The following is a 27,919-nucleotide window of genomic DNA, read 5'->3' as shown; positions in this document are numbered from 1 at the left end:
AAGATGAACGGACCAAGTTCACTTTTCAGTTTTAATAGAGTGAAATATGTATCACAGAAAACCATTTTTAATTTGTTCAAAAAAATTCACACAACCAATGAATGTGCCAGCACCAAACATTAGCTAAATTTCACAGGTGCAAAAATACTTTTAAATATTTACCATTATCATAACTTGGTGGCCTCTAACTAGGTTTCATCAACAGCTCTAGTTAAGTTCACCTTGACCCCATAGGTGGTTTTAGTCTGACCACCGCGGAGACCAGCTATATAAATCTGAGGCCTGGGCACGCAGGTGCTGCCTTCCCTCTTAGACTGCGTGCTCGCATGCTTTGAAGGATACACCTGCGAACAATTTTCTCTTCTCATGTGGCTAACATCAGTTTGTACCGAGTGGGTAACTTTCTTATGCAAATTGGCCTAAGTAGAAAGAGAATACACAGGAATTAACATTTCTCTAAAGAACAAATAACATAATAAAACATTATCAGTTACCAGTTATTATCTGCCTATTTTTCTCAATCCACAAAGAAATTAGTTTTACAATATACCATTTTTTTTTACAAAACATTAGAATGTTAGAAAATCTAGAATGTAATAGAAAGCAAACTTTGTCACAAAGTAAGAAAATATATTAAGTAATGAAAATGGACCCAAACAAAAAAACATGCAGGTTCAAACATATAGTGAGTTCAGTTATTCGTTAATATAATCTTCTAATCCTTCATTACTATACTTTGAGTTTCATACAACTCGGATTTTTCTACTATGCTTGGTTTATTTTTTCAAAAGACAACAATTAAAGATTTCCATTGTCTTGTTTAAATGGGCTTTACCCAAGACTTATAATATAAAAAGCCCTGGTGTTTTCAGGTTATATTTTACATTATTCTACATTTTGCTTATTCCTTTCGTGAATTACTTGTAAACGTAAAGTTAAATAGATTATTCAGACTGAGAAACAAGGAGAAGCCTATAAAAAGGAGAATATGAGTTACTGAAGTCATGGCAAAGTCCAAGAAAAAAACTCAGAAGGCATTAGAGCATGTGTGTTAAGGAGAGACGGGTATGAGAGGAAACGTTTCAGAGTTTGAGATACTGCAGGTGATTGAGAACCAAAATTACTTTCCTTACACACAGCTTATTGTCTATATTAATATGACTTTACTATTCCATTATCTTCATTAGCATAATTTTACTAGTCCAAGAGGCTCGTGCCAAAGCAAATAACTAGACTGTTCATTACAGAGTATCCTGAAAAACACATCAATTCTTCAGTAGTAAGTATTAGCACATAGATTAAGCCCTAGGATTCTCTGCATCCCTTGCCTCAAAAGTCACCTTGCTATTCCCATCAGTGCTGGGCTGCTTTTTCATGATCTTTATCCAACCCAACTTGGGCCCCTATCTCATCCCCTAACCTACCCAGGCACTGAAAGACCTGCCTTCAACCAAACTTCCAATTCTCAATGAATTCTTGCCATTTCTCCTCTGAGATACTGCCAAAGGCCTGCTGAGGTGATGATTTCCTTCACGACTTTATGCCAAGACACCACCCACGTTGTCTTATCAACAGGTGGTGTTGGCAATACAGGGGGAGCTGGCATTCAACATGATGCAATTCCAGGGCATAATTAAGTGTAAGGTGAGAATAAGAATGAAGTGGAGGCTGAGAAATGAGAAGAGAAGGTTCATCTGTGTAAAGTTTAGCCCCACTACCAACCAGAGAAAGCCAAATATGCTCATCAAATCAATCACGTAAGATGCCCGATTCCAGTTTCCGCATGTCATCAACCTCCAATCAGAGAATAACGAAGCCCCTCTCTTTTTTCACTATAAAGCTTTCCTGTTCTTCTCCCTACTCTTGAGCCTCTGCCAGAGACAAGTGATGGTGGCTGGCTCCCTTACTACAGCAGCTCCAAATGGCTCCTGTTCTCATTCAGGTCATCTTCGTTTATCTCCACACCTCTTTTCAGTTCAAGAGATGGATAAAATATAGTAAGAAAAACCTAGATATAAAAAGTGTTTGCTGTCCTCATACTACAATTCATTTTTGTTTAAAAAGACAAGACACTATAAATAGGGTGAGTGGGGGGAATGCCACTGAGTCAGGTGGGGAGGAGAGTTTCAAAGATGGGCTTTAATGGTAGACACCCACTGTGACTGAGATGACTGCCAATCAGGACTAGAGAGCCCAGTCTCTGGAAAGGACATGTTCACAGTAAGAGGGGATGATATTTATGCTATAACAGAGGTGTAACATTCTGCTCCTTAAAAAAGTCCAAAGAAGAGAAGGGTACACTTGAAATGATTACAGGAAATTAAGAGTGCTTTTAATACTAGCACCTCCTAGAATAACACAATAAATTAAAACTATTATATAAATCAATAGAGAGAGAGAGAGAGAGACATTATTATTGTTCTAGTTATTGGCTGGTATAATTTGAGAGTAGCTTCATGCTTCTGTATTTCTACATATGCTTAAAATTAGAAGAAATCTTACAATATAAAGCTGGCCAATAATAAATTAACACTGACTATTATTGTGTGAGCAAAGAACTCTGTACAACTCATTGTTTTATAAAAATAACTTATCAACTCTATGAGTAACAACATAGTAAAATTTCCCAACCTATAAGTAATTTTAGAAAATATTGTTACAAACCAATTTTATAGCTTTTCTTCTTAATTCCCATTCATTCCACTCATATGATCTCACAATTGTTGGTGGCAATATGTGTGTATCCGTCTGTGTGCTAGTTTCACTCTTTGTAATTGGTTTTATTTGATGTTTCTCAACATCTTTCATCTAAATAAATGGAGTTTTGTTATTAATTATTATTAAAAAATAAACATTATTTATAGGTAACTAATAAAGTATTCAGCTAAAACTGACAAAAGAGTAGAAAAAAAAAGAAGCAATTTTGAACATGGGATATACTTGTAAATACCAGCAGAGAATATAAGCTCATGATTAGTGAGCTGTATGTCATTTATTTTCCTGGGCACTGTGGCTTTGTGCCTGGTTTTGTGAATTTTATGTAGAAGGTGGATTTCGGAAGGGGAAAACCTAACAGCACTCATTGCCAAGTCAAATGCCCCCTCTCTGACCTTCACAATTGGTAGTATAAGTTATATCTTGTTGGAAATGGACAGAAGTTTAAAATAGACATTAAAAGTTAGGTGTAAATCAAAGAAAAAAATATTAGGCATAAATCACATTTCCTTAAAGTATGGGAACATAACAAACTAGGCATATGAGAGGGAATCAAATTAAGCCAAGATTTTATTTATAAAAAATTGTGTATTTGTTCTTACACATTTAAACTTCAGTCACCTTCAAAGTACTCTCCATTTGAGGCAATACACCAATCAAGACATTTTTTCCACTACAAAAACCAGTTTTTGAACTCGTGGATTTTGATGCCTCTTAGTGCTTCTGCTGTTTTTTTGTTTTACCTCTTCCTCATTGGCAAAATGTTTCCCTTCGAGGACTTTTTTCATCTGGGTAACAAAAAATAGTTGCTTGGGGCAAGATCAGGTGAATAGGAAGGGCAGGGCACGGGGGTCATGCCCTTTTTTGGTCAAAAACTACTAAACACAGCGCAGTATGGGCAGGTGCACGAGTCATCACTCATCATGAAATGGGCGAATGCCTTGAAAGAATCTTCAAAAAAAATTGACTGATGCTGAACACAGCCTCTCACACCACCACCAGCTGGTGCACTGATACAGATGGGTTTCGGAAACACTCACCTAGCAGGGAAGCCTGTACTACAAAGGGCCCACCCGTCAGAAGATAGTTGGGGGATTTTTTTGGGTCTCCCCCATACATAGCCAGATTATTATCCAAGAGGTGTTTTTTTTTTTATTTTAGTTGAATATGTTTTCCGCTGAGATACCCAGAAGTTCATTGATACTATTTAAATATTAAGTACTATTCAGTAATTCCATGCTAAAAATGACACAGTTATGCTGGCTATGAAGTTGCTGGAGGAGTGACAGAGGTTCCAGGAACTCAGTCATAGCACAAAGGAGAGAGAAAAGATGAACTTTTTTCCCAAGTCAAGCAACAAATACGAGTGCCTATCATTTAACATAAGATATAATTTTTACCTTAAAAATAAACTTATGATATAATGAGGCAGATAAAAAACATGCTGAAAAGATAATTAATGGTATTATACAGTACAAGTAAATGGCAAGTGAATAACAAGGACTACAGCATTGGAGGGAGGTGCTGAAGGTCACTGAAGAACAGCTGGGAATTACCGTCTTGCTGTGTATAATGTACACTTTTTTGGCCCAAATTTTTGAGGGAAAAATAAGGATGCGCATTATACATGGGTAGTACTAATTCTCTATCTATATAAATGTTTTTAATTCTTTTATTTATGCTTATGTGTTAAAAGTGTAACTCTAGAAAGCAATCATGATATTCATATGCAAAATAATACCCTGGAATATGATCATCAGTTTTGTTTCTAAACATAAATAAATAAAAAAATTGAATTAAAAAATTAAAACAAAAGTTTTTTCCCTGAAAATCTGGGCCAAAAATGTGGGTATACATTATACATGGCAACATATGGTAAATAGAAAAAAACAAGACCAGATATATAGGGGGAAATTGTCGCTTTATGTAAAACTGTTCATTGTTTACATACAGCATACCTGTGAGTTTATCCCATTGTAACCCTTTCATTGTCTTTAAGCTATCTTACAACTCTGTAAGTTATAAATAAATGATAGCAAGACGAAATAATTCTTGTCTATACACATGCAAATTCGTAATTCTTTCAAGGTTTTCTACAGAACCTGACAATGTAATTCTCAAATTTATGTAAAAACTAAAGAGTCAAGTATAGTCAAGATTCTTTAGAGAAAAGAGGATGGGAGAACATTGCCAGATACTAAGACTTATAAAGTTATAGTAAGATATAAGCACAAGAATTTTTTAAAAACTGAATATTTGAACAGAATAGAGAGCCTAAAACAATAAGCCTGTGTATATAAGGCACAGTGAGGAAAGGAGAGAGTATTGAACATACAAGCTGGGACAATTCATTATTTAAGTGGAAAAAAATTAAAATTACATCTTCACCTCCAAACAGACACAAATATCAAATCCAGGTGATTAAAGATTCTAGTGTGAAAGGCAAATTTATATTTAAAACAACAATTTCAGATAATATTTTTATGATTTAAGAAAACATGATAAAAAAGAGAATATCTTTTCATTCTCTTTCCCCAAAGAATCTGTTCCCCAATATGCCACCACTGGAAGAACATATATCTGCAAAACATGTATCTAATAAAGGATTAGTATCAAAAATATGTTTTTTTAAAAAAACCTCCTACAAATCCAATAGAAAATTGGGCAAAAGTCATAGTAATTTCACAGAAAAAAAAACTGGCACAAGTTATGAATAATCAATATCTAGAAAGGGAAATCTGAGTATTAGATCTAAGAAGATACGCTGAATTTCACTGTCAGAAAAATATACAATAAGACAATAATGACATACCATTTTAAATTTATCACATTGGCAAAAAATTATAAACCCCAGTAGTAGAAGTGCTAGCAAGATAATAGTTAAGTGACAAGCTTCATGGACTGAAGTTAAATTGGTCATTTTGACAGCAACCTCTCTCAGCTGAGCCAAAAATGGCAGGCCTACCATTTGGCCCTCATACAGAGGATACTACATACACCAATCTCTTTCCACATCAGGAGGAACCTATAATGCTCTGGAGAATTGCCTCATCCAAAAGGAGTGTCCCATTAATAGACGAGTAGCACTCTGTCAGAATGAGAGCGCCAACTGAACTGTCCAGGGTTTGACCACCACAGCGGCCCCCCATACCCTCCTCGACCACTTTATCCTTAGCTTGTTTCCAGTCTCCCTGCCCAAGTGTTCACACTACCCTCTGTGCCTCACTGTCACCAGCCCAACCCTTCTCTTACCAGGCACTGCTTGGGGCCCTGCCGACCTGGTCAGTTGTACACAAACCTACCTGCTTCATAGTCAAAATGTTGGTGAAAATTAAAAAAAAAATTTAAACAATGTATTTCAGGTTTTTAGTGAGTTTAAAAGAGAGAAACTGAATGAGAGAAGAGACAGAATGATGAAAAGGTGAACAATAAAAATGAGAGACCAAGAGGAAGAAAATGAGAAGAATATCCTTTGTGGATTTTCTTAGTTTCCATCTTCAGATGTGAACCCTCTCAAACAGCCTATAAAGGTCCTCCTCATCTGACCCTCCCTCTGCTTGGATTGGGGAACAAGAAAAATATAACTTTTAAATAAGCTGTATTTTTAAATGTCATAAATTCTTAAAACATCAACCCCGCTTACCCCAGAACATGGAATGATGGTTTCAAACTGTTGATGAAGTCCCAGTAGTTGAATTAATTCTGCATTTTTTTTGGCCTTTTCTGTAATTAAATCAATGTAATTTTCAGGGTTTTCTGCAAATGAATGCGCAGCATCTCTGGTATTGAAAGTGTAATACTTTTCTTTATGTTTCAAAATTCCAATTGCTGGATTTCCTGAAAATTAAGAAAAGGAATTGAATGAGCTATGAAATATTAAGTGACTCTGTGTTTCTAGATACACCCATGGAACCATTTCCTTTATACTCAATTTTTAAAATATTACTTAAGTTTTTATTTTACTAAAATGTTACAAAAAGCCATTATAGAGTGTACATTTTGTTAAATTATAGTTTTTTGTAATTCATATTAAATTAATTTTATATGTTTTTATTTTAAACCATGATTTTATATAAAAATATTTCACTATACAGATATAGGTATTTTATGAGAGGCCAATCATCCAGCAGTTTTCTCATATCTCCTTAAACTAAACTTCCATATAAGCATTGTTTTAAAAATAATTCTGTAAGAACTACAAAAATGGGACATCTTTTCCAAAATGTAAGTTTGCATGTTAGAAAGTATTTCCCACTGTGAAAAGTTACCACATAAAATATGGATTATGAAATATCAACATACTTTATGAGTTATATTGAAAACAGTAATACTGTCTTACTTTTTTTGTTCTTTCATTTACTCAACAAATATTTATTGACCTTGTTCTTGGCACCTAGGATACAGAGGAAAACAAATTCCCCACACTCACCAAATCAACAAATATACCATAGGCCAGAGAGAGATCAGTGCTACAGGAAAACAAAAACAAAAACAAAAACCTAAATAAAGTAGGTTAAACACACAGCACAAGGAAATTGGCTGAGGTTGATATTTTAAACTGGGCGATCAGGGAAGGCTGAATAAAATGAGGGGCAATATATACAGCTATCTGGGGGGTGGAGCTTTCAAGGAGAGGATAGCACGTGCAAAGGCCGTAAAGTGAGAATGAGCTTAGCATGTTCAAGAATAACAAGAAGGGCAGCGAGGCCCGAGTAGTGAGCAAAGGAAAGAGTGATAGGAAATGAAGCCAGTGAGGTCCTCTGAAAAGGACGGCAACTGGAAGCCACAGTACCGCCTTAGGATTTAACTGCTGTGGTCTGCAGTCTCCAACAGAAGGAGGGACGTGCTACAGAATCCCTCTAAGGCAGTGCAGGCTGCTGCTGCCCAGAAAATAATATAGTAAGAAATAATGTAGTAAATAGAAATAAAATAGTCAGGACTAGCTTACTCAGAGAGGATTCTAAAACCCAAGCCCCACAAGCCCTCTACTTTTCTCTTTTCCCTCTTTCTTAGGATCATAGTTTGTGGAAAATGGAAGGGACCAAACAGACCATCTAGTTGTTCCTTCTTCTTTTCCTGAGTTGGAAACTGAGGACCACAGAAAGCATGAGATTTGTCAAAGGTTACTCAGTTCACTAATGGTACAGCTGGGACTAGAAATGAGACCCTTCTGAATTCCAGCCCATAGCTTGTTTGACCACATCATGCTACCTCTGCCGTCACACACACACTCATGTTTCTCTGGGTTCATGTCTCTCATGACTCAAAGGGAGGGAAAAAGGGAGGGAGGGGGAAAGGGAAGCAAAAGAGAAGAAAGAAAACATCTATCTACATTCCATTGCTTTATTTCTTCATGGATCTTGACTGTTTTCTCCGCAGTATCAATGACCCTCACAGGGGTCTCAGAAAACTATTTTATCAGTTTCCCATTGTAAATTTTTTGTTAATTCCATTGTGGAAAATCCAATACCATAAAAATGAGTCAATTTATGTGTTCTCTAGCCTGTACACACACAATCCCAATAATTATTTGTAATAAAAAAAATAATATCCAACTGTGAAATATAACAAAAGAAATAAGAAAGAAGAAAAGGAAGGAGGAGCTTAATAGTATAAGGAAAATAAGACACAATCTTGTCAAACTGTTTTCATTCTAGCCCTAGCCAACTTCTTGTTATCCCAAATTCACACAGGACCTTTTGGATAATAACTTATTTCATCTCAATTTCTGGTTTACTGTTTGTCTTAGAGAAGCTCTAGTAATAGCAAGAGAATTTATTTGATAAGAAATTGGCCATTTCCTTAGTGGCATCTGTCTTATACAGAAATCCCGATCTATGTTAGTGCAATGTAACCATAAAGTGACAGAGAATATTTTTAAATAAACATATCAGTCAAATTCGTGGTGCTCTTTCAAGTAATTCCTTCAGAGGAAGATGTATTTTAGTAATGTCATGTAGCATTTCTCCAATCCATCACTATACATATGAGTAAGCCCCCATTTATGATACTGCAGCATCCATATTTTATTAAATACACATTCCATCACTTATCACTTGAATTATAATTTCTGGTTTATGTCCATCTACCAGATTATACTGTGAGTATGTCAAAGACGAACACTTTGCCTGGATCATCTTTGTAGCTCCTTTCTTAGTTCACCATCAGATCCCATAAAGTTTTAAAAAGTGAATAAGTCAGTGACATTGACAGTACTTCATTTAAAGGAAAAAAAATAAGGAAGTGGGAGCAGTATTATTTCAAATGACATACCTGGAAGGAGAAGGCCATCTGTTGTAGCAAATGTATAACCACAAAATCCCCGATACTGAATCAACAGTTTATCAAAATTTGCTGTTGTTTCTGGGAAAAGCCATTCTTGTTTTCTGAAATCCACCAGACGTACTCTTTCTTCTAAAATGAAGGAGGAGGACAAGAAAAACTTTATTCAGTGGGAAGAGTAAACAACCCAAGGAAGTGAGCAAAAGAAACTGGCTGCTATGTAACTAAAACAGAGATAGATCAACTTCATTCAAGATGGTGCAGCATTTTACACCAGGGGGCAAAATACTTGATTATGATGCTTATATACTAGGACTATTTCTTCTTGAAACAGTTGAGAATATTCTGAACAGAAAGAATCAAGGAAACATTTCTTTGTATCTTAATTTTCAGGAAAAAGTGTACAATTTTTGTTCTTTATACTTTTAAACATTCTCCCCGGTGTTGGTGGGCTAACCTATTTACATTTGATAAGCAAATTGACTAAATTTTTTACACAAATAAAAAAGTGTATGAATTTATAAAATACTGAGACCCAAGATTCTTAGCCGTCACAACCCTACTGCACTTCTGCGCCTGGCCCTATATCCAAACAGCAGACACCACAAATGACTGTGTGCTACAACTAGAAGTAAATGCATACTTTGGAGAAAATAAACCTTCCCTCTTTATTTCCTAGTATGACTGAAAGCCTCAAACAGTTGTGACATGTGGCAAAAGTAAATTAAATTCTTTCAGAAAAACGTTGGGTCTCCTAATTCCCTGGAGCAGTATCTTGATAGTGGTCTAGTGAATTCAAAGTTTTGAGGTATGGTGGGAAGCGACATGAAATCTACGTTGCAAGTAAACTGCCTTGCTGAAATGGTTAAGTTTAATATCTACTGCTGAGGTGACTCTAACTTTTTAATTTAATTTAGTAATTGCATAGATATGCTATTTTAATAAAAATACAATCAGTAAGAAAAATAACTGGAAGTATGCCTTTGAGTCTTTTTTATTTTGTTTTCATATTTTATGTGTTTTAACAGTTTAAGAATGGAAACTGCTGCTTTATTTTTATTTCCCACTTTTACAAAAATAGAATTTGAAAATAAATTTGGAGAGCAAATTATCTAATTTCATCTTCTGGACAAACTTTCTTTTTAGGCAACAACCCAAGTGTCAGGCTCTATTTCTGCATTTCTTGTGAATTTTAAACTGTCTTTAAAACAGGAGGAAACACAAAAATAGAAAGAAGTTTATTGATAAAGACAGGCTTTCAAGAATCAATGTATCTCTTAAAGGGTCTAAAATAAGCTCAATTAATTTAGCAGAAATAAAATTTATAAATTTCAACTTGAATCTGAGGTAGACATATGGTAAATAGCATTCTAAAAAATGAAACATTATTTGCAACTATTGTAGCAAGGGTTAATATCCTTTCCTACTACAAATCGATAATAAAAATCACTAATATTACAACAGAAACACATAAGCACAGAAAATCAGTTAACCAAAACACAAACCAAAACACTAGGAAGGGTCACTGCTAGAGAGTTAGATATCCAGTTTACGTTTTTTCGTTTTCCACATTTCCAGTCATGAAAATTATCTTACAATCAAGAAAGATGCTTAATACTTGATCAGAAAATATAATAGGAAACTTTTAAAACAAAAGAGTGGCATTATTCTAGAGGTAATTTTAAGAGGAAGAGGAAATAATGGATGATTTCTATTACCCATGTGTTCTTTCAATCGACACATATCAGTTTTCACAGTCACTTCACCAAGAAGATCTTGTATGACTTTTTCAGGAAAGAGCAGTTCATGAGTGCCCAGAAATCGCTCAAGGTTAGTACTTAAATTAGTAAGGATACCAATCAAAACAGTTTCATCCTGAAGGCTAGTCCACAGGTTGGAAAGTTCAATGAAGATGGGCTGAAGAAGAGAAAAGAAAAATGTTCACAACGTAATGGTTTGATAAAATTATAGTCACTGTAGTATTGAAAATAAAGAAATTAATTTTTAAGACAAGTAAAAGGCCCATGAAGTTAAACAAAAGAATCTAGATAGAAATTGGATCCATAAATTGTGAGAAAATAAACTTATATTTTATTTCAAAGCATTTTATTTCAATATGATTATCATACAGTTAATTGACTCAAAAAAAGCAAATACATTTGATCGCCTGGCTCTATTTCCAAACAGCAGGCACCACAAATGACCGTGTGGCTATAACTAGAAGTAAAAGTGTACTTTGGAGAAAATAAAGCTTTCCTCTTTTTGCCTGACATGCCTGAAAGCTGAAAGATTTATGGGTGTTTTACCTCAAAAGCCCAAAGGGAAAATAACTTTTTTATATAAAAAGGCTAAATTTGACTCATTATTAGACTTAACCTGGCTCAATACAATTCAAAAGAACTTGGAAGGTCTAGCAATATATCTTGGGACATGTTCTGTGAGCTATAAGTTAAAGATTTTAGGTCAATGAGATAAAATTTTTTTACTTATATTAAAGGTCACTGACTTACAAAGCAAACAGAAAAACTAATCAGGCTTAACATATGAGGTCTGTCTAGAAGGTACCCAGCCACATAATATGAAAAAGAGACATTGATTGAGGAAGATACAAGATACGAGACACATCGTACATAGGACAATGACATCTCAGTCCCCTTCAAAGTACGCACGTTGGGACCTCACACAGTTCTTCCACTGGCCATCACCTGCCCTGTCATATTTTCCTGAATCTCATCAATGGTCTAAAATCTCTTCCTTTTCAAAGGTGATTTTAGTTTGGGGAAAAGCCAGAAGTCACAGTGTGCCAAATCTGGGTGGTAGTGGGGCTGAGTCACCTGGGTGATTTGATACTTAACCAAAAAACTCTGCGTGAGGTTCGATGCATGAGCAGGTGCATTGTGGCGATAAAGCTGCCAATCATCAGTTTCCCATAGCTCTGGCCTTCTGAATCACCTGAATAGTTTCCGCAGAGGAGAGTTCAAGAGTAACACAAAATCTGATGAAGATTTGTTGCTCTACTTACTCAGTCATTTTGAATGGGACAGCTACACAGTACACATGCTCACTCAACAGCATCTACCGCCCCCACTAACTAGTAGTGAAGTCATCATTGTTTACACACGCACATTCCAGTCCACTCTCCTTGGCTGCCATGTTACATTAATGTGGTGCAAACCATTCTCACTACATCAACAATGGCTTGACTCTTTCCAGACAGACCTCATCGTATAAGTGAAACAAAGCCTTTGGTTTCTTAGTTTTTTAAATCAAATATTGGGAATGATTATGGAAAATTATCAAAGCCTCACATGCTCTATAAAATACTGCATGAGCATCTTATACCTCCTTGGGGCTACTAGGTTTGTTCATAAAGTGGTGTAGATAATCTGAAGTCAGCATAAATACAGGTCTGGTAATCAAAGTGATTATTATCTGTCTGTCCAGAAAAATCACAAGTTGCATCACCTCTTTGCTGAAGGCAGTTAGAAACCAGCTACTGTGAACACATTTTCAACATTGTATTATGGATTATTTTTTTTGCCACTGCTAATCCTGATATTATGGTTATTATTACATATATCTGCATTTTCTTTAGTAGCAAATGCATACCAGGGGAATCCTGTCATCCAACCTACACTATTATTACAACATAACCATGAAGAACAGAGCCAACTTGTATAAAACCAGTATTACATTTTTAGTTATTAAATACAGAGTTGGGCAAAAGTAGGCTTACAGTTGTATGTGAAACAGTTTATTCTTGTATTATTATTTGTTAACTAATGTATGTTTTCCATACGAACAACTGTATGCCTACTTTTGCCCCCCCATATAATTTTAATTACTTCCGATTCATTTTTATAGAACTCCAAAGTATATCCACCCTTAAATAAGGTCAGAGTTGATGGCAGATACTTACAAAGACCTGTGATGTTGGGACAGCCACCTTTGAGTTCACAATCGTTTTTAATTGTTCTAGTTGGGCTCCTAACTGCTTTGTGATCATTTTCACTTCTTGAGCACAAGTAATTATTTCTGACTGTGAAGACAGAATAATTTGTATTAATATTTTAATAATTTCACTACACAAATCATATGTGTTTTAAGCCCTACCTGCTCCCTTGAAGGTAAGCCCAGTGAGAGCAGAGATTCTGTTCTCCGTGGTATCCTCGGCACCGAGAACTGTACCAGCACATGGACAGTGCTCCAAAAATAATGGTGGGAGGATAAATTTTTAAAAACACAATGGCTATACCTTTTCTCAAATGTATACAGGTATTCTTTGATATTCAGTATAAATGCAATTATACTGAATTCCTGAGAAGTAGATCCTATGACACAGCTTTGCATAGCTGTTATTTTTCCATTCCTCGATGATAAAATTAATGAGGTGTTCCTTTGAAAACTACTTTAATACTATTGAAAAAATTTTTTGAAAATTTTTAAAAAGTACATTCAAGAATGCAGAAAATCTTAAAACTCTCAATATTAAAAGAAAAATTATATACTTCTGATACAATAGTAATATGAAAATAAGATGCTGAGCGCTGAGTCTGAAATAACTGCTAACATTTATTCTTACTATGTGCTAAGCACTGTATTAGTAAGTACAAAAAGGGGTAAGCACAAGTAAGAAAACCAAGATACAGAAAGGTAAGTAAATTGCCCAAGGATACACAGCTAATTAGAGGTAGAATCATGTTTCCACCCCAGACCATCAGAGCCCAGAGCCCAGCTCTTACCCATTATACCATCCTGCCTAAGACGTGATCAGAAATGGTGGTGGTATGGGTTTTTCAGTACAATGTAAAAGAGTGACATCTACTTGAAGTGAAAAAAGCACATTTGAGTTTTCAATTATCTATAGCCTAACTATATTCTTTAGTAGACTCTTTTTAAATAACAAAAAAATCACTTCATAAGAAATATGAAATGTTATTACTGTACTTCAACTAATAAAAATTTTTATTCACAATTATACCACGCACCCTGTTTTAATTTTACCCATACTACTCTTTAAGTACCTTCCCTCCTCTTGTTCATTCTCCCACATGACATTATTTATCCTATCTAATGGGTCTTTTGTCTACCTCACAGAGATTTATCTCCCTCGTCTGTCAGTTCTGTTTTAGGGATCAAATATGAAAATGCAGTCCTTAAAATCTTTAGATTTGTACAATAAGAAACAGAAATAAATCTATGTGTGTCCTCCAAAGTAAAACTTACATTAAACCCATAACACTTCTTTTTAAAAAAAATTTTATTAAATGTGTTTATTGATTTTAGAGTGAGAGGAAGGGAAAGAGAGAAAAAAACATTGATGTGAAAGAGAAACATCAGTTGGTTGCCTCTAACAGGGGAATGATCCCACAAACTTTTGGTGTTAAGGACAACGCTGCAACCAAGCCACACTGGCCAGGAAACATAACACTTCTTAAAACCTAATATTAAAGATATTCTAGGTCTGCTTACCCAAGTATGTTTTTAGGGTTCATTCACAGAGTAGATACACAGAGCTTCTTAATTTTCCTGTTAGTCCCTTAGAATAATCACTCTGTTTACATTTTCCTGTTAGTCCCTTAGAATAATCACTCTGTTTACATTTTACCAAAAAAGAATTTGTTCACAACCATGATGAGGTTTTAGTTGTAAAGTTATTCCTCACAAATAAATGGAGAAGTATTCTGTACGTATGGATTAGAAGAATTAATATTGTTAAAATGCCCATACTTTCCAAAGCCACATATGGATTTAATGCAATCTCTATCAAAATTCCAATGACATTTTCCATAAATGTAGAAGAAACAATCCTAAAACTTGTATGGAACCACAAAAGACCCCAAACGGACAAAACAAACTTGAAAAAGAACAGAGGTGGAAGTATTATGCTTCCAGATTTCAAACTATATTACATAGCTATAGTAATCAACACAGTATGGCATTGGCATAAAAACAGGCATATAGATCAATGGATCAGAATAAGAAGCCCCAAAATAAATTAGTTGACAACATGCATATATGGTCAATTAATTTACAACAAAAGGGGCAAAAAAATGCAATAGGGAAAGGATAGTGTCCTCAATGGATGGTCTTGGGAGAACTGAACAGATACAAGCAAAAGAATGAAAATGGGTCACTATCTTATGCTATTCATAAAAATCAACTCAGAATGGATTAAATATTTGAATATAAGAACTGAAACCATAAAATTTCTAGAAGAAAACATAAGTGGTAAGCTCCTAAACATGTCTTGATGATAATATTTGGCTTTGATATTAAAGCAAAGGCAACAAAAGTAAAAATAAGTAAGTGGGACTACATCAAACTAAAAAGGTTCTGCTCAGCAAAGGAAACCATCAACAAAATGAAAAGGAAACCTACCAAAGGGAGAAATTTGCAAATCACGTATATCATAAGGGGTTAATATCCAAAATACAAAACAAAGTCATACATTTCAATAGCCAAAAACAAAAACAAAAACAAAAACAAAAAACCATCCAAACAATCTAATTTAAAAAATTGGCAAAGGATCTGAATAGACATTTTTCAAAAGAAGTCATGCAGATAAGCAACAGATACATGAAAAGCACTCCACGCCACAAATCAGGGAAATGCAAATCAAAACCACAAAGAGCTATCATCTCACACCTGTTAGAATGACTATTAATTACCAAAGTGACAAGAGATCAGTGATGGCAAGAATGTGGAGAAAATGTGCACTGTTGGTGGGGATGTAAATCGGTGCAGCCACTATGGAAAATAGTATGGAGTTTCCTCAAAAAATTAAAAAGGGAACTATCGTATGACCCAGTGATTCCATTTCTGGGTTCATATCTGAAGAAACGCAGAACACTAATTCAAAAGAATACACGCACCCTTATGTTCATTGCAGCATTATTTACAATAGCCACAAGTACTCATCAATAGACAAGTGAATAAAAAGCATGAGGGGCAAAGATCTTGGAAATGACATGCTGTCTAGAAAAATAAGAGTTCTTCACCTTGTGCTCCTACCAAAATGAAATCAGAGCTGTTCTGCTAAAACCCTAATGACAGTGATGACAGTAATAATAAACATCATCAGGGGCAGTGCGACCATCATCATGAACTTATTGAACTCTTACTATGTGCCAGGTAATGTTATACTTATTGGCACAGTGGAGACTCTCAATAACCCCATTTTACAGATGTGAAAACTAAGGCACAGAGAAGTTAAACAGCTTCCTCAAGGACACAGATTTAGTAAGTGGAAAAGTCAGGATTAGAACCCATGCCGTCTGGTTGCAGAGCCTACACTCATCACTTACACACTCTACTCAACTGTCCCTCTAGCTCTGAGAGTGAGAAATCCAATGTGAATTTAAGACTGTATGTTAGTTGGTTGAACATAATTCATGACTGAAAGCTGTGAGAAGATACTAATATGATGAACAACATTCTTTATAACATTTTTACAGTGTGTGAGACAGTTTCCCAAGTTTCATCCTTATGATATCTCTTCCAAATGCATAAGACAAAAGGAAATGCGACATCTACTCCTGTGGACCTCTATGCACTTTAAGATGAATTGACTGTAAAATCCTCTATCTGACAAGTTACATAAGGCTGATAGCCACAAGTCAATGTTAGGGGTACATCTACCCTAAAGAATGATTTGGTTTTGAATAGTTGATTTAGAATCCTCCATTCTGAAGGCAATTAGATAGCAGATCAGTTTTAAGGACCATTCCTCAGTTGTTGCAATGAAATCATGTCATCTGGATGTTTATCTTTCTGTTCTCTACAGTGGTGGTAAAGAAAAAAGAAAGGTCAAGTGCCTCCAAAAGAAGAATCAAGTTACTAACATGACAGTTAAAAAGAAGAAAGGACCAGAACACATCATGTTCTATCCTTCAACACATTAGTACTCACTTAAACAAACACAGTTCCACCAACCCTGAGTCTCACGGTTATTGGAAAATAGAAGCTTTGTAAATGTAAACAGGGACCAGTGGGATCGATAAACATATTCAGTAAGTTAACTCAATTCAGGGAATATAATGGAGATATATATATTTGGCCAAAAAGTCTGTTTAGTTTTTTCCATAAAATACAAGACACATTTTTCATTTTCACTAATAACTTCATTGATTTAGATAGTTTGAGTATGTCGGCTGTCTCCCACTATCTGTTTCTACTGGGTAAATGCCGGGGTGCTGCTAAACATCTTCCAATGCATAAGACAGCCCCACAGCAAAGAATTATTTGGCCAAAATGTCAATATTACCAAGAAACTTCACAAACCACTTTTGACATGTTCAGTTAGTCACAGCACCTTCTCCATGCACTGCACAAATCTTTGTGTGTGTGTGTTTCTGCTGTGTTTTTATCTTTCTTGAAATCATAAAGCATAAAAAGTCAAAAATGTTGCATATCTTCTTCCACCTTCAATATTAAAGTGGCTGCACAAAAATTCACCAATTTTAATTTTTTTAAATGCATGCTGATATGACAGTTGTCACAATACATCTAACAAAATTGTTTCGAAGGAAGTTAAAGACAACTAAGCACTGTTAGAGCTGTTGTATGGAAAAAACTAAACAAACTTTTCAGCCAACCCAATATCATCACATTGTACATTTTAAGTATCTTAACAACTTTATTTGTCAATTAAACCTCAATAAAGCTAAAACAAAAAAATAAGAACAGTGCTTGGTGGAAACATAGCTTGCTGTCATGACATTGTTAATAAACTGTGCTTCCCAGAACCCTCGGGTGCCATGAAGATGTTCCATGGTGAAAAATTCTCCAGTTCTTTCATCTAAATACCTATTTTACATTTTTATGATCCTGAACAGGTTTCTGTCTGAAAGGGCTCTGCTACTTTTAAAAAGTTAAAAAAAAAAAAACACTTTACCATATTTTCCAGCTCTTTGGGGATACTGTGTGGCTTGTTTATTAGATCTAAAAACATCAGAAATAAAAATCTTTCTATTAGTTTTTACAATAAGAACAAATAACTACATCAAAATCATATGAGTGTCAACTATCTGCCAAATAGTACATTAGATACTTGGTCTGAGTGCAAACACTGCAGTATTATCATATACATACACACACACCCCACTTAACTATATCATATGAGCAATCATACTACTGAGTACTAACCAGGATCACAACTATAAAATCAACTCCTACCAATATATTTTCATTAAAAGCAAAATCCAACTTACCCATTTCTATTTTAGTTCCTGGTCCTTCAGATGCACTATAAACTGAGCAGATATTAAGGTTACCTCCTTTATCAATGACTTGGTTCTACATTTTGTTTCAGTCCCATAATATCTAAAGAGGTTGTGTGCTATGGAAAAGGCCAGATCTTATGACATTAACTTACCAAAATGATCTGAAGGAAGATCTCGTACTGTCGCACATTATAGAGCGCTTCTTTTAACATATATGGCTGCAGTTCCATAGTCAGGAGCGGGTTCTTTGTTACTTTCTCAAGGATGGCCGTGTAGCGGTATACCTGTTCTTGGGCAATCTGAAGTTGGGAGTCAATATGCTGAGTGGTGGCTGGGATTGCTTCTTGTAGAATAGCTGGCACTGTTTTTAAAGGTATATTAAGAAAGACATGAAGAAGTCTAGAAAGAATAAAGAAGAAAAAGCCTAAAAAATGGTCATATTTTGAGTATTAAGTTGAGTTCTTATGCCAACCAAATTAATAATGATGAGGCATGTATTTCATGGTTCTTACATCATAGAAAAAAGAATCCCCTCCCAAAAAAACCTGTCAAAATGAAATGTATTATCAGAATAATAACTAAAAGGTAGAGCAGATCAGCAATTCCCACTAACATACAGAAGAGCCTGAAGAATTCACAGGCTTTGACGTTATGTGCTATTGACCATGTGCCTCCAAGGAAGTCACTGTATCTTTCCTTCTGTATATCTTCTTTTTTGTTTGTAAAAAAGAAGGAAAAAAAAGTATGCAACTTAAGAAACTCATTGGGATACTGAAAAGTAGCAGAATAGTCTAGCAAAAGAGAACTTTATGAGGAATGGGAGTTGGCTTTTATAGTTTTTAAAATGCAAAAATTTACCCCATTGTACCTGCTTAGTGATCTGCTGAAAGATACTAACCCCTTATCAGTAGGTCTATATGTTCACCAAACTCCTAAGGAAGTTATTTCTAATGGTAGGTCCTTGATCATATATTTCATGAGTACTTTCAGACTTATAGATTATAAATGCATATTATAGCATAGTAAATGCTCCTGAATTTAAAGATTTGAAGATATCTCATTTTGGACCTTTTCATTCCATTAACTGCATCAGCAACTGTTTTATTTTCAGCGTGATTTTTATTTTTGAGTGTGCAAAAATCTTTGAGTTTTACTCCTTTTTCATTACTCGTCTTGGAGTAAAATACACAAAGCCCAATGAATGAGGGAGGGTGGTTTCCGGGCTTGCCTCCTCATTTCTTTCACTGATTCCCTCTCCTATACTAGCTAAAAATTACTACACATTATGAAAAATAGTTGTAACTAAGGTACAATCAAACCTGAAACCTAAGAACAGTAGTAGTGTAGTGGGTATTATCTTCCCCTCTATGCAAGTTAAACCTGCATAACCTGTAGAATTAACCTAATGATATACCTACAGTACTCAATGCCTTCTCCTCCCTTTCCAGTGTCTCGGTTGAATAAACGAATTCCAGTAACGATCATGGAAAGTTCTTTCAGCTGGCTTTCTTTGTTCTTCTTAGAAAGAGATAAAAATGTCCCAAGTTCAGCCTGAGGGAAAACGCTCTGTAGGGCAGCTAAAACAAACCACAGAAAGGACAAGATTATAAAATAAAAACATAAGAACTTAAATCACAAGTTTCTTTCAGCAGAAAGTTAAAAGGCCTGTCTTTTTAGAATTACTTATATGATTCTTTAAATTTCTAACATCTGATTGCAGAATACATAGCAAAATTTATCATGTATTAAAACTGGGCTGCTGAAATGCTGCCATTGCCTTATGTCTGTTTTTAATAATTAAACATCCATCAGTAATTTTTGGCAATGAGCTTTCTAATTAGAGCTCTGAGTAGAAAAATTGATGCTTTAAAATAATTATGAAAGAAAGCCAGTGGAAGGTTAAAGATCTTACCTAGTCTTTGTCTTAAAGTATGAAAGTGGACAAGTATTCCCTGAGGATAAAACAATGTCCTTTTCCATCATCCACTTTAGGTGACAGACTCAACTCTTTCACTTATTATAAAACCTCCCTTTCCAGTGGTCCCCACTGCCCAGTTAGCCTGGTATCCTTGATCACACTGCCACTGTCTCTCTAATGAAGAGTAGTTGGCCCCCCGGTAGGCACAGCTCTAAGATATTAACAGTGTTCAATTTCCAGAGGTGCTACTTGAGTTCTAAAGTTGTTACACAGTGTAAAAGGAGTCTTGGTAAGTTTTAGCCTCTTATTTGGACTAATTTTGTTTTTCAGATAAAAAGGAATCTTCAACACTTGTAATCTAATAACATGTTTTATAAGATACAGTGTTCATATATTTTCACTTATGGAATGGAAATTTCTTTTTTACCTGTTGCCTCTCTGACAATCTTGATGTCTGTAGGGGATCCAACCCCAGAGCGCAGTAACACATAGCTGACAATCTTCCGGTAGAGGCTTTCCAATTCTTCTCGAGCACATGCCCTGCTATCTGTAATTTCTCTGGTAACAAAGCCTAATTTAGATTCCATGACCCGGTTGTGTTCTTCAAGAAACTCCTCTAAAATTGGCAAAGGACAAGGTTCTATATATTTGATATTTAGAATTCTTCTCACATAAAGAAAGTAGGACCAGAAAAAAAAAAATGGCTTGGGTGCAGCAATTCTACTACTACATGAAAACAACTATTTTCATAAGATGTCATAATAAACAGTGTCCAGCACTTAACTTCAAGAAAAAAACCTAGTGGGAAATATTTATTACGATTTAAATAGCATACTTGTCAAAACACCTAAGACTTTAAACAGACAATCCAAACAGTAATATCAGAGGGCTAAAGCCTCCCAAGTAAGCAGAAAGTATACAAGGCAATTTATTTTGGGTTGGCCAAAAAGTTCGTGTTTTTGTTCTGTAAAATAAAAGACACATTTTTCATTTTCACCAACAACTTTGATTTGGATATTTTGCCATGTGGGCTATCTCCCACATAGTAGAACGCTGATTGCTCTCCATGTCTCGATTTAATCACTATCAACTTCAACTGGTCTACTCGACCATGAGCATTGTCCAGCGATAAATCTCCTGCACCAAACTTCGTAAACCACTTTTTGACACGTTCTATCAGTTGCAGCACCTTATCCATACACTGCACAACTCTTTTTTTTTTCATTTCAATTGCATTTTTACGTTTCTTGAAATAATAAAGCATGATTGCTGAAAATGTGTATTTTCTTCCATCTTTAACGTTAAAATGGCTACACAAAAATTCACCAATTTTGACAATGTTTTTTTAAATGCACACTGATATGACAGATGTCACAATGCAATCTAACAAAATTGTTTGTTTCTAATGAAGTTAAAGACAACTAAAAACTACTAGAGCCATCTTACAGAAAAAACCAAATGGACTTTTTGGCCAACCCAATACTATACATATATAATGTAAAGGTATATAGTATAAATGTATGTACTATATATGTATGCTTTACATAAGCATATATAGTATAGACATAGTGTAAATATTTCTGTTTATATGTATTTCTATTGTACTTCTAGATAAATTTTCTTTGAATAGCATTACTGATAATAAGATGTTGCATCAAGAACAGCCTCCCTCTCCCTTCTTTTCGATATGATGAGGTCTATAGTTAATTGTGGCAGCCACAATTCACCAGCAGCACAGTCCTTGACACTAACTCAACAAAACACTTCATTTTACTATAATAATATTTAATATATTAATGATGCACAGTTCATACCTATAATCGTTTTACAAAACAGAATTTTTGGCAATTAAAAAATCTAAATGATAATATCAACTCCATGGTTATTTATTACTTAAAATTTTCATTATTATTAAGCAAAAAAGCAAGATACATGATTTTATGTATGTAGTGTAAATGAAAGTTCAATACATAGAAGGAAAAAAAGACAATGCAAATGAACAAATGGCTAACAATAGTTGCCTTACGGTGGGACAAAGGGAGTGTAGTCTATAGAGGAATTTATTTTCCTTTTTCTCTTGTTTCCAGTTTGTGATGTAGCATTAAACTATTTCCATAAGAAGATATGTTCTAAACTTAAATTTACTATCATTCACTTTTGTGTTAGTTATATAATTTAAACATTTTTTTGAAGATTTTTTTATTTACTCTTAGAGAAAGGGGAAGAGAAGATAAAGAGAGGGAGAGAAACATCAATGTGTGGTTCCCCTCGTGCACCCCCTACTGGGGACCTGGCCTGCAACCCAGGCATGTGCTCAGACTGGGAATCGAACTAGCCACCCTTTGGTTCGCAGGCTGGCATTCAATCCACTGAGCCACACCAGCCAGTGCAGTTATATACTTTAGGTAAGCATATGAGATTATAATACAAACCAGAAGCAAAAAAAAAAAAAAAAATCAGCAAATTAAAAACTTTAACTTCAATGGACTGGTTATTTCAATTTCAAATTATTATGTATTAGAGGTACAACCATTAAAACACAATAGACTTGGAAACATAATTCTTATGGGCATAATACTTAGAATTACTTTTAATGCTCAGAAAGGCCACTGGTGTTTTTCTCCTTTAATATTTCCAACATTATCATATTTTTCAAATTTGGAAAAAATTTCAAAAGGTAGACCAAAAAATTAAAACAAAATTGTCAATCAAATGAAGCCCTTATTACCTTAAATACAATATGAATCTTTTTCAAAAGCATATCAAGATTGGTAGATATATGTTACCTCGATTTGTGTAATTCATATCAAAGTAGACTTGCATCTTAATGGTATCCAGGGATGGATTTTTACTGTCCAATAGCCGACTCACGCAAAGCTAGAAAAGAATATCCCATGAACACTTCTAGTTGTAGTTTCTATAATGATATGAAGTATTTTCTAAAGCTATTTTTAAAATAAGGGAAACATCAAAGTAATAGTGTCTAATACTTTTCTACCAATAACCTCTCTTACTATTTTTTTTATTTTTGAGGATTTCATACTTTATAATTCACCCAACCAACAATAGTTATTAAGTAATAAGTTATTTCCCCAGACTGAACCAGTATCGCCATACCCGGGTGGGTTAATAGTCTAGTTTAAGACAAGAAATTTGGCATTTTGGTTAGTCTGTACAGTCTGAATGCGGGTAAATGTTCCATGAAGCTTATGGCTCCTGTTCAAACCTTTTATAGACTTCCTCACTCCTACTTAGTTGAGCCTTAAACAAGACTCCTTTGCTGATGCTGGAGGTCATATGCATTTTTTAAAAAGCTGCTGCAGCTACCCTTTATTTATTAGAAAATAAATATTTAAGCACCTCCTGCTCACAAAATTTCTCTGGCTCTGTCTTCTATTTCAAAATTTCCTCCTCCAGTCTGTTTTCTCCTATTTTTTCCCCTTCTCTGCTTTGTCCCTGTATAGTGGATGATCAACCTGAATTTTTCTTTTTTTTAGCCTTTATATCTGCAGTTGGCAGGCACATCAAAAGCCTCACCCTCACTCCACCTCCCTAGCACCAACCTTGCCGTCCTGGGCAAAGGGAGGGGAGAATGCAAGAGTCAGGGCAGGACACTTCGTCTTTATGAAACCTGTGCACCTGGATTCTCCAAGTGAAGAAGCACTCTTCTAAACATAGAATTTACAAAGACTGCCTCATCCTGGTGATTTTCATTTACTTGCAATATATTTTTTAATTAAAACTTGTTTTGCCCTGGCCAGTGTGGCTTACTTCATTGGAGCATTGTCCCATAAACTGAAAGGCTGGGGGTTTGATCCCTCGTCAGGGCACAAATCTAGGTTGCTGGTTCTATCCCCAGTTCAATCCCCCATCAGGGTGCATAAAGGAGGCAACCATTGATGTGTCTCTCCTTCCCTTCCTCTCTCTTTAAAAGCAATGAAAAAAAAAAATGTCCTCAGGTGAGGATAAAAAAATAATTAATTAAACTTTTAAAAAAGTATACTTTACATTCAATATTACCCACATGAATTTTGAGAAAAAAATACAACAAACTTTATCATTTGAATTACAATACACATTGTTAATATACCTGTCATATTAAAGTATATTGAGCTTGATTCTCTTCAACTTAGTTGAATTAGAGGAAAAAATTAAAACTTTTTTTTTTTGCAAATCCTCACCCAAGGATACGTTCACCAATTTTTTTAGAGAGGAAGGGGGAGAGAGAGAGAAACATCAATGCCAAAGAGAAACATCCAACGGCCGCTCCTCCCTCCTCCATACACGCCCCACCCGGGGACCAAACCAGCAACCCAGGTATGTGCCCTGAGCAGGAATGAACCTGCAACCCTTTGGTGCACAGGACGACGCTCCAATCGACTGAGCCACCCAGCCAGAGCAAACAACTCTTGAGCCATGAAAAGCAGAAAAATATTTTCTGCCTCTTCTTGATTCTACTTCGTGGCTTTTCAATAAAATTTTTCTTTTTAAAAATATTTTATTAATTTATTATTTTTAGGAGAGAAGGAAAGGGAGGGAAAGAGAGAGGGAAAGAAATATCAATGTGGTTGCCTCTTGGGCCGCCTGCCACTGGAGACCCGGCCTGCAACCCAGGCACGTGTCCTGACAGGGAGTTAAACCGGCAACCCTTTGGTTTGCAGGCCAGCACTCAATCCACTGAGCTACACCAGCCAAGGCTTCAATAAAACTTATAACTGACCACCAGTCATCGCCTCTTTGCTAAGAATAGGTCTGATACCACATTTAAAATCACCACAGAGACCCCCAGCTCTAGGCTGCCTTAAAGAATCGTGGAGTCTGTACTTAATGCACAGTCAACCTAACAACATTTTCCCCAGCTCAGGCTCTCAAAGCTCTTTCTGACCCTGCAAATAGACCTGCGCTCTGCTGTGTGAACTGCTGGCTGTGAGAGAAGATAAGGATGATGAAAATTTTCTCTGCCATTTGTTTGAGCCCAGAAAATATTCATATTCAATTTTGAGAAAGCCTGCATCAAGTCTTCTACATAAAGAGGGAATTAAAATCATTAAGCCCAGGAGAAATTTTTTAAATGTTGAATTTTTGCCCTGGTCAGTATGGCTCGCTTGGTTGGAGAGTCATCCTGTAAACCAAAAAAAGGTTGCAGTTCCCATTCCTAGTCAGGGCATATGCTTGGGTTGTGGGTTTATTTCCCAGTGGGGGTGCGTACAAGAGGCAACAGCTCTGGTGTTTCTCACAGCGATGTCTCTCTTCCCCTCTCTACCTTCCTTTCCCTCTCTCCAAAAATCAATAAGCATGTCCTCCAGTGAGGATTAAAAAAAAGTTGAATTTTTAGAAAATACATTTAGGAATATTTAGAAAATAAATATTTAAGCACCTAAATCCGGTGAGTCAAACTTAAAACATACGAAAAAATTAATGATGTCCTTTAGTTCTTAAAACTGGTTTTCAGATACATCTATTTTATTTCTATTAGTTACTTTTTCCTTCAGAATTAAAAAAATTACACTGAGTCAATAATTATATGAATTTTAATTTAGTGCTATGTAATTTTACAGTATATGATAAGTCAGCTGGTAATGTTCTGAATGTAACATTAGATTAATAACAAGATGTCTCTAAAATACTGCAACAGACACTGCTACCAGCCACTATCTATACTCCTTTTTCCTTACTAACAAAGCCCCGATTTGGGTTGGGGCAAAGATTTCTTCAGCTAAAGAAGAAAAGAAAGAAAAAACCCAACATCCCAGGCTGACTTGAAATATTATGGTCAATCAACATAAGCAGATGGGAGGGATCCTGGGACAGCCATTATTTTCCTAATGGAAAGTGGAGACCCAGTTGGCACACATATTTTGCTCTTTGTCCTCTCCCCTTTTACCTGTCTCAAGATGGAATAGCTATCTTGTGACCCTGGAATGAAATCCATATGCATGATGGCGACCCAGGAATCCAGGAAAAATAGCCTATGTACCTCCAGACTTTGTTTTATGGGGGGGAAAAAAATATCCCTTGTTTGTGTGCACCATTTTTGTTTAATGGAGCTTAAGTCAATAATGACTAACACATATACTGTATTTAGAATTGCAAATAAATATTTCAAAATTTGAGAATTGTTGAATAGTCACCTCAATGAGTTTCTGCACATCACTTTTTATGAGGGTTTTATCCATGTTAAAGCCATTACTTGGATCCAGGACAACAGCTTTCACCTGATAGTAGGAAAGAGTCCATTAAATAATTTTATTTCATATTATTATGAAATTAATACGTTTCCAATTTTAAGCAACTGCCTCTGATTAGTCAGGTGTTGATTATTCAGCTGACTTTCTTATTACCCAACTTATTAGCACCTTCATCAAATTTGAATATGGTGTTAGAAATATTATATTGAGAAACAGGTTGAAAGCAATGGCTAGATTTTAGATTGGGAAAATATTTGAATATTCTACTGTGTTTTTATTGTATATTGTTAAACCAAAAGAAAAATTGAGAGACAAAGGCAATGAGTAATTTTTACAAGTGAACAAAAACATTGTTATAAAAACTCCAACACAGTACATTATTGATGTTTCCAAACCACTAAAAAAAAATTTTTTAATAAAGCAGTAATTCACAAAAATATTCATTCTTACCATAAAAGCAACCAGAGTTTCAGAAGGCACCTCTCCATGGGATGCACATTCTTGTTCTATTTCTCGAATGATATTCTTTATAACACTTTCTGCCTGAGTGGGAGGCATTCTGGCTAAATAAAACAAAAATTGGTTTTTAAAAAATATGTATATATATTATTTTTCATCTTTAAATTATCTTTATATTTCATTTATAAAGAGTCACAATATAACTTAACTTATCAGTATTTGTTAGCATGTAGGTCTCTCCTGTTTTTCATTAGTTAATTTGATTTGTACTTACAAAAATAAATGACTTTGTTGATGCAAGAAAAATTGGGACTTCAAATGATTGAAACATTTCCTCTTTATTTAAGTGATGTGGTCACCAAAATAAATTTATATCATATTTTTAAATTAAAAAAAAAAGCTAAACAGTATGGAGGGAGTAGAATTAATGAGAAACCCCACCCCAGACTGTGTAGATGGCAGAGTACAGATTTAAAGGGGAAATGTTTATTCCACCACATTCACCAAATGACCTTTCATAATTATAAGACTTCTGAAAAGCCGTTCTTGCTCAGATCTAAATTCTCTTTTAAAACCATAAGAACTAAAATTGAAAACATATTATGAGTTACACATCATGGGAAAAAGTGAACTCCTGGTTATTAATTCCATGTACTATAAAACAGAAAAGAAAAGCGGTACGTCTTAATGGTTACGGAGTGTTCGGATTTTCCTGGGTATTAGTAACTCAGAGCACTACGGAATTTAGCATGTAGAAAACAAAGGCAATCCCAGGTAGACAAAGCTAACTCTTAGCATTATTAGTGTTCAAGTAAGGTAGCACTTGGCATTTTGCCGAGTACAACAAGCTTGCCTGGGATCCATCGTGACTAGAACTGACTGTTATATATTAAGTAGTTAAAATAGTGCGTGGCAGAAGCGCTTAAAATATCAGCTTGTAAAAAGAACTCCAAGAATATTAGCCACCTGTGTGTGCTTGCGTCTGCACACGGGGTCACTATTGACACCGCTCAGAACCCTCTCCCACCCCTCTGAAGCACTCTCTCTCCCAAGTTCTGGTCCTTGGAGGTGCGAGCGACGCTGAGCAGAGACGCGAAGGCGAATCAGAGTCCTAACCTGCGGACCTGGGCGCC

The 27,919-nt window shown here is 35.3% G+C and overlaps 1 protein-coding gene across 1 annotated transcript; it reads right to left on the bottom strand.

Annotated features, from left to right (window-relative positions):
* Nucleotides 1-188: 188 nt before the first annotated feature.
* CFAP206 (cilia and flagella associated protein 206) lies at nt 189-27,015 on the bottom strand. The gene is made up of 13 exons (XM_054568861.1): nt 26,996-27,015; nt 26,778-26,886; nt 26,271-26,354; nt 22,926-23,016; nt 20,567-20,755; nt 19,640-19,798; nt 18,374-18,582; nt 12,917-13,036; nt 10,716-10,914; nt 8,989-9,129; nt 6,359-6,552; nt 2,665-2,808; nt 189-419 (listed from the first exon to the last, which is right to left on the bottom strand). The coding sequence occupies exons 1-13, from the start codon at nt 27,013-27,015 to the stop codon at nt 189-191; spliced, it is 1,890 nt and encodes a 629-aa protein (XP_054424836.1).
* Nucleotides 27,016-27,919: the final 904 nt, after the last annotated feature.

Source organism: Pteronotus mesoamericanus, unplaced genomic scaffold, assembly GCF_021234165.1.
Source record: "Pteronotus mesoamericanus isolate MK-2021 breed Mesoamerican mustached bat unplaced genomic scaffold, CSHL_Meso_final contig_20, whole genome shotgun sequence".
In the NCBI taxonomy this organism is placed as follows: domain Eukaryota; kingdom Metazoa; phylum Chordata; class Mammalia; order Chiroptera; family Mormoopidae; genus Pteronotus; species Pteronotus mesoamericanus.
The sequence above is the reverse complement of the archived record's forward strand: the minus strand, read 5'-3'. Positions and strand labels throughout refer to the sequence as shown.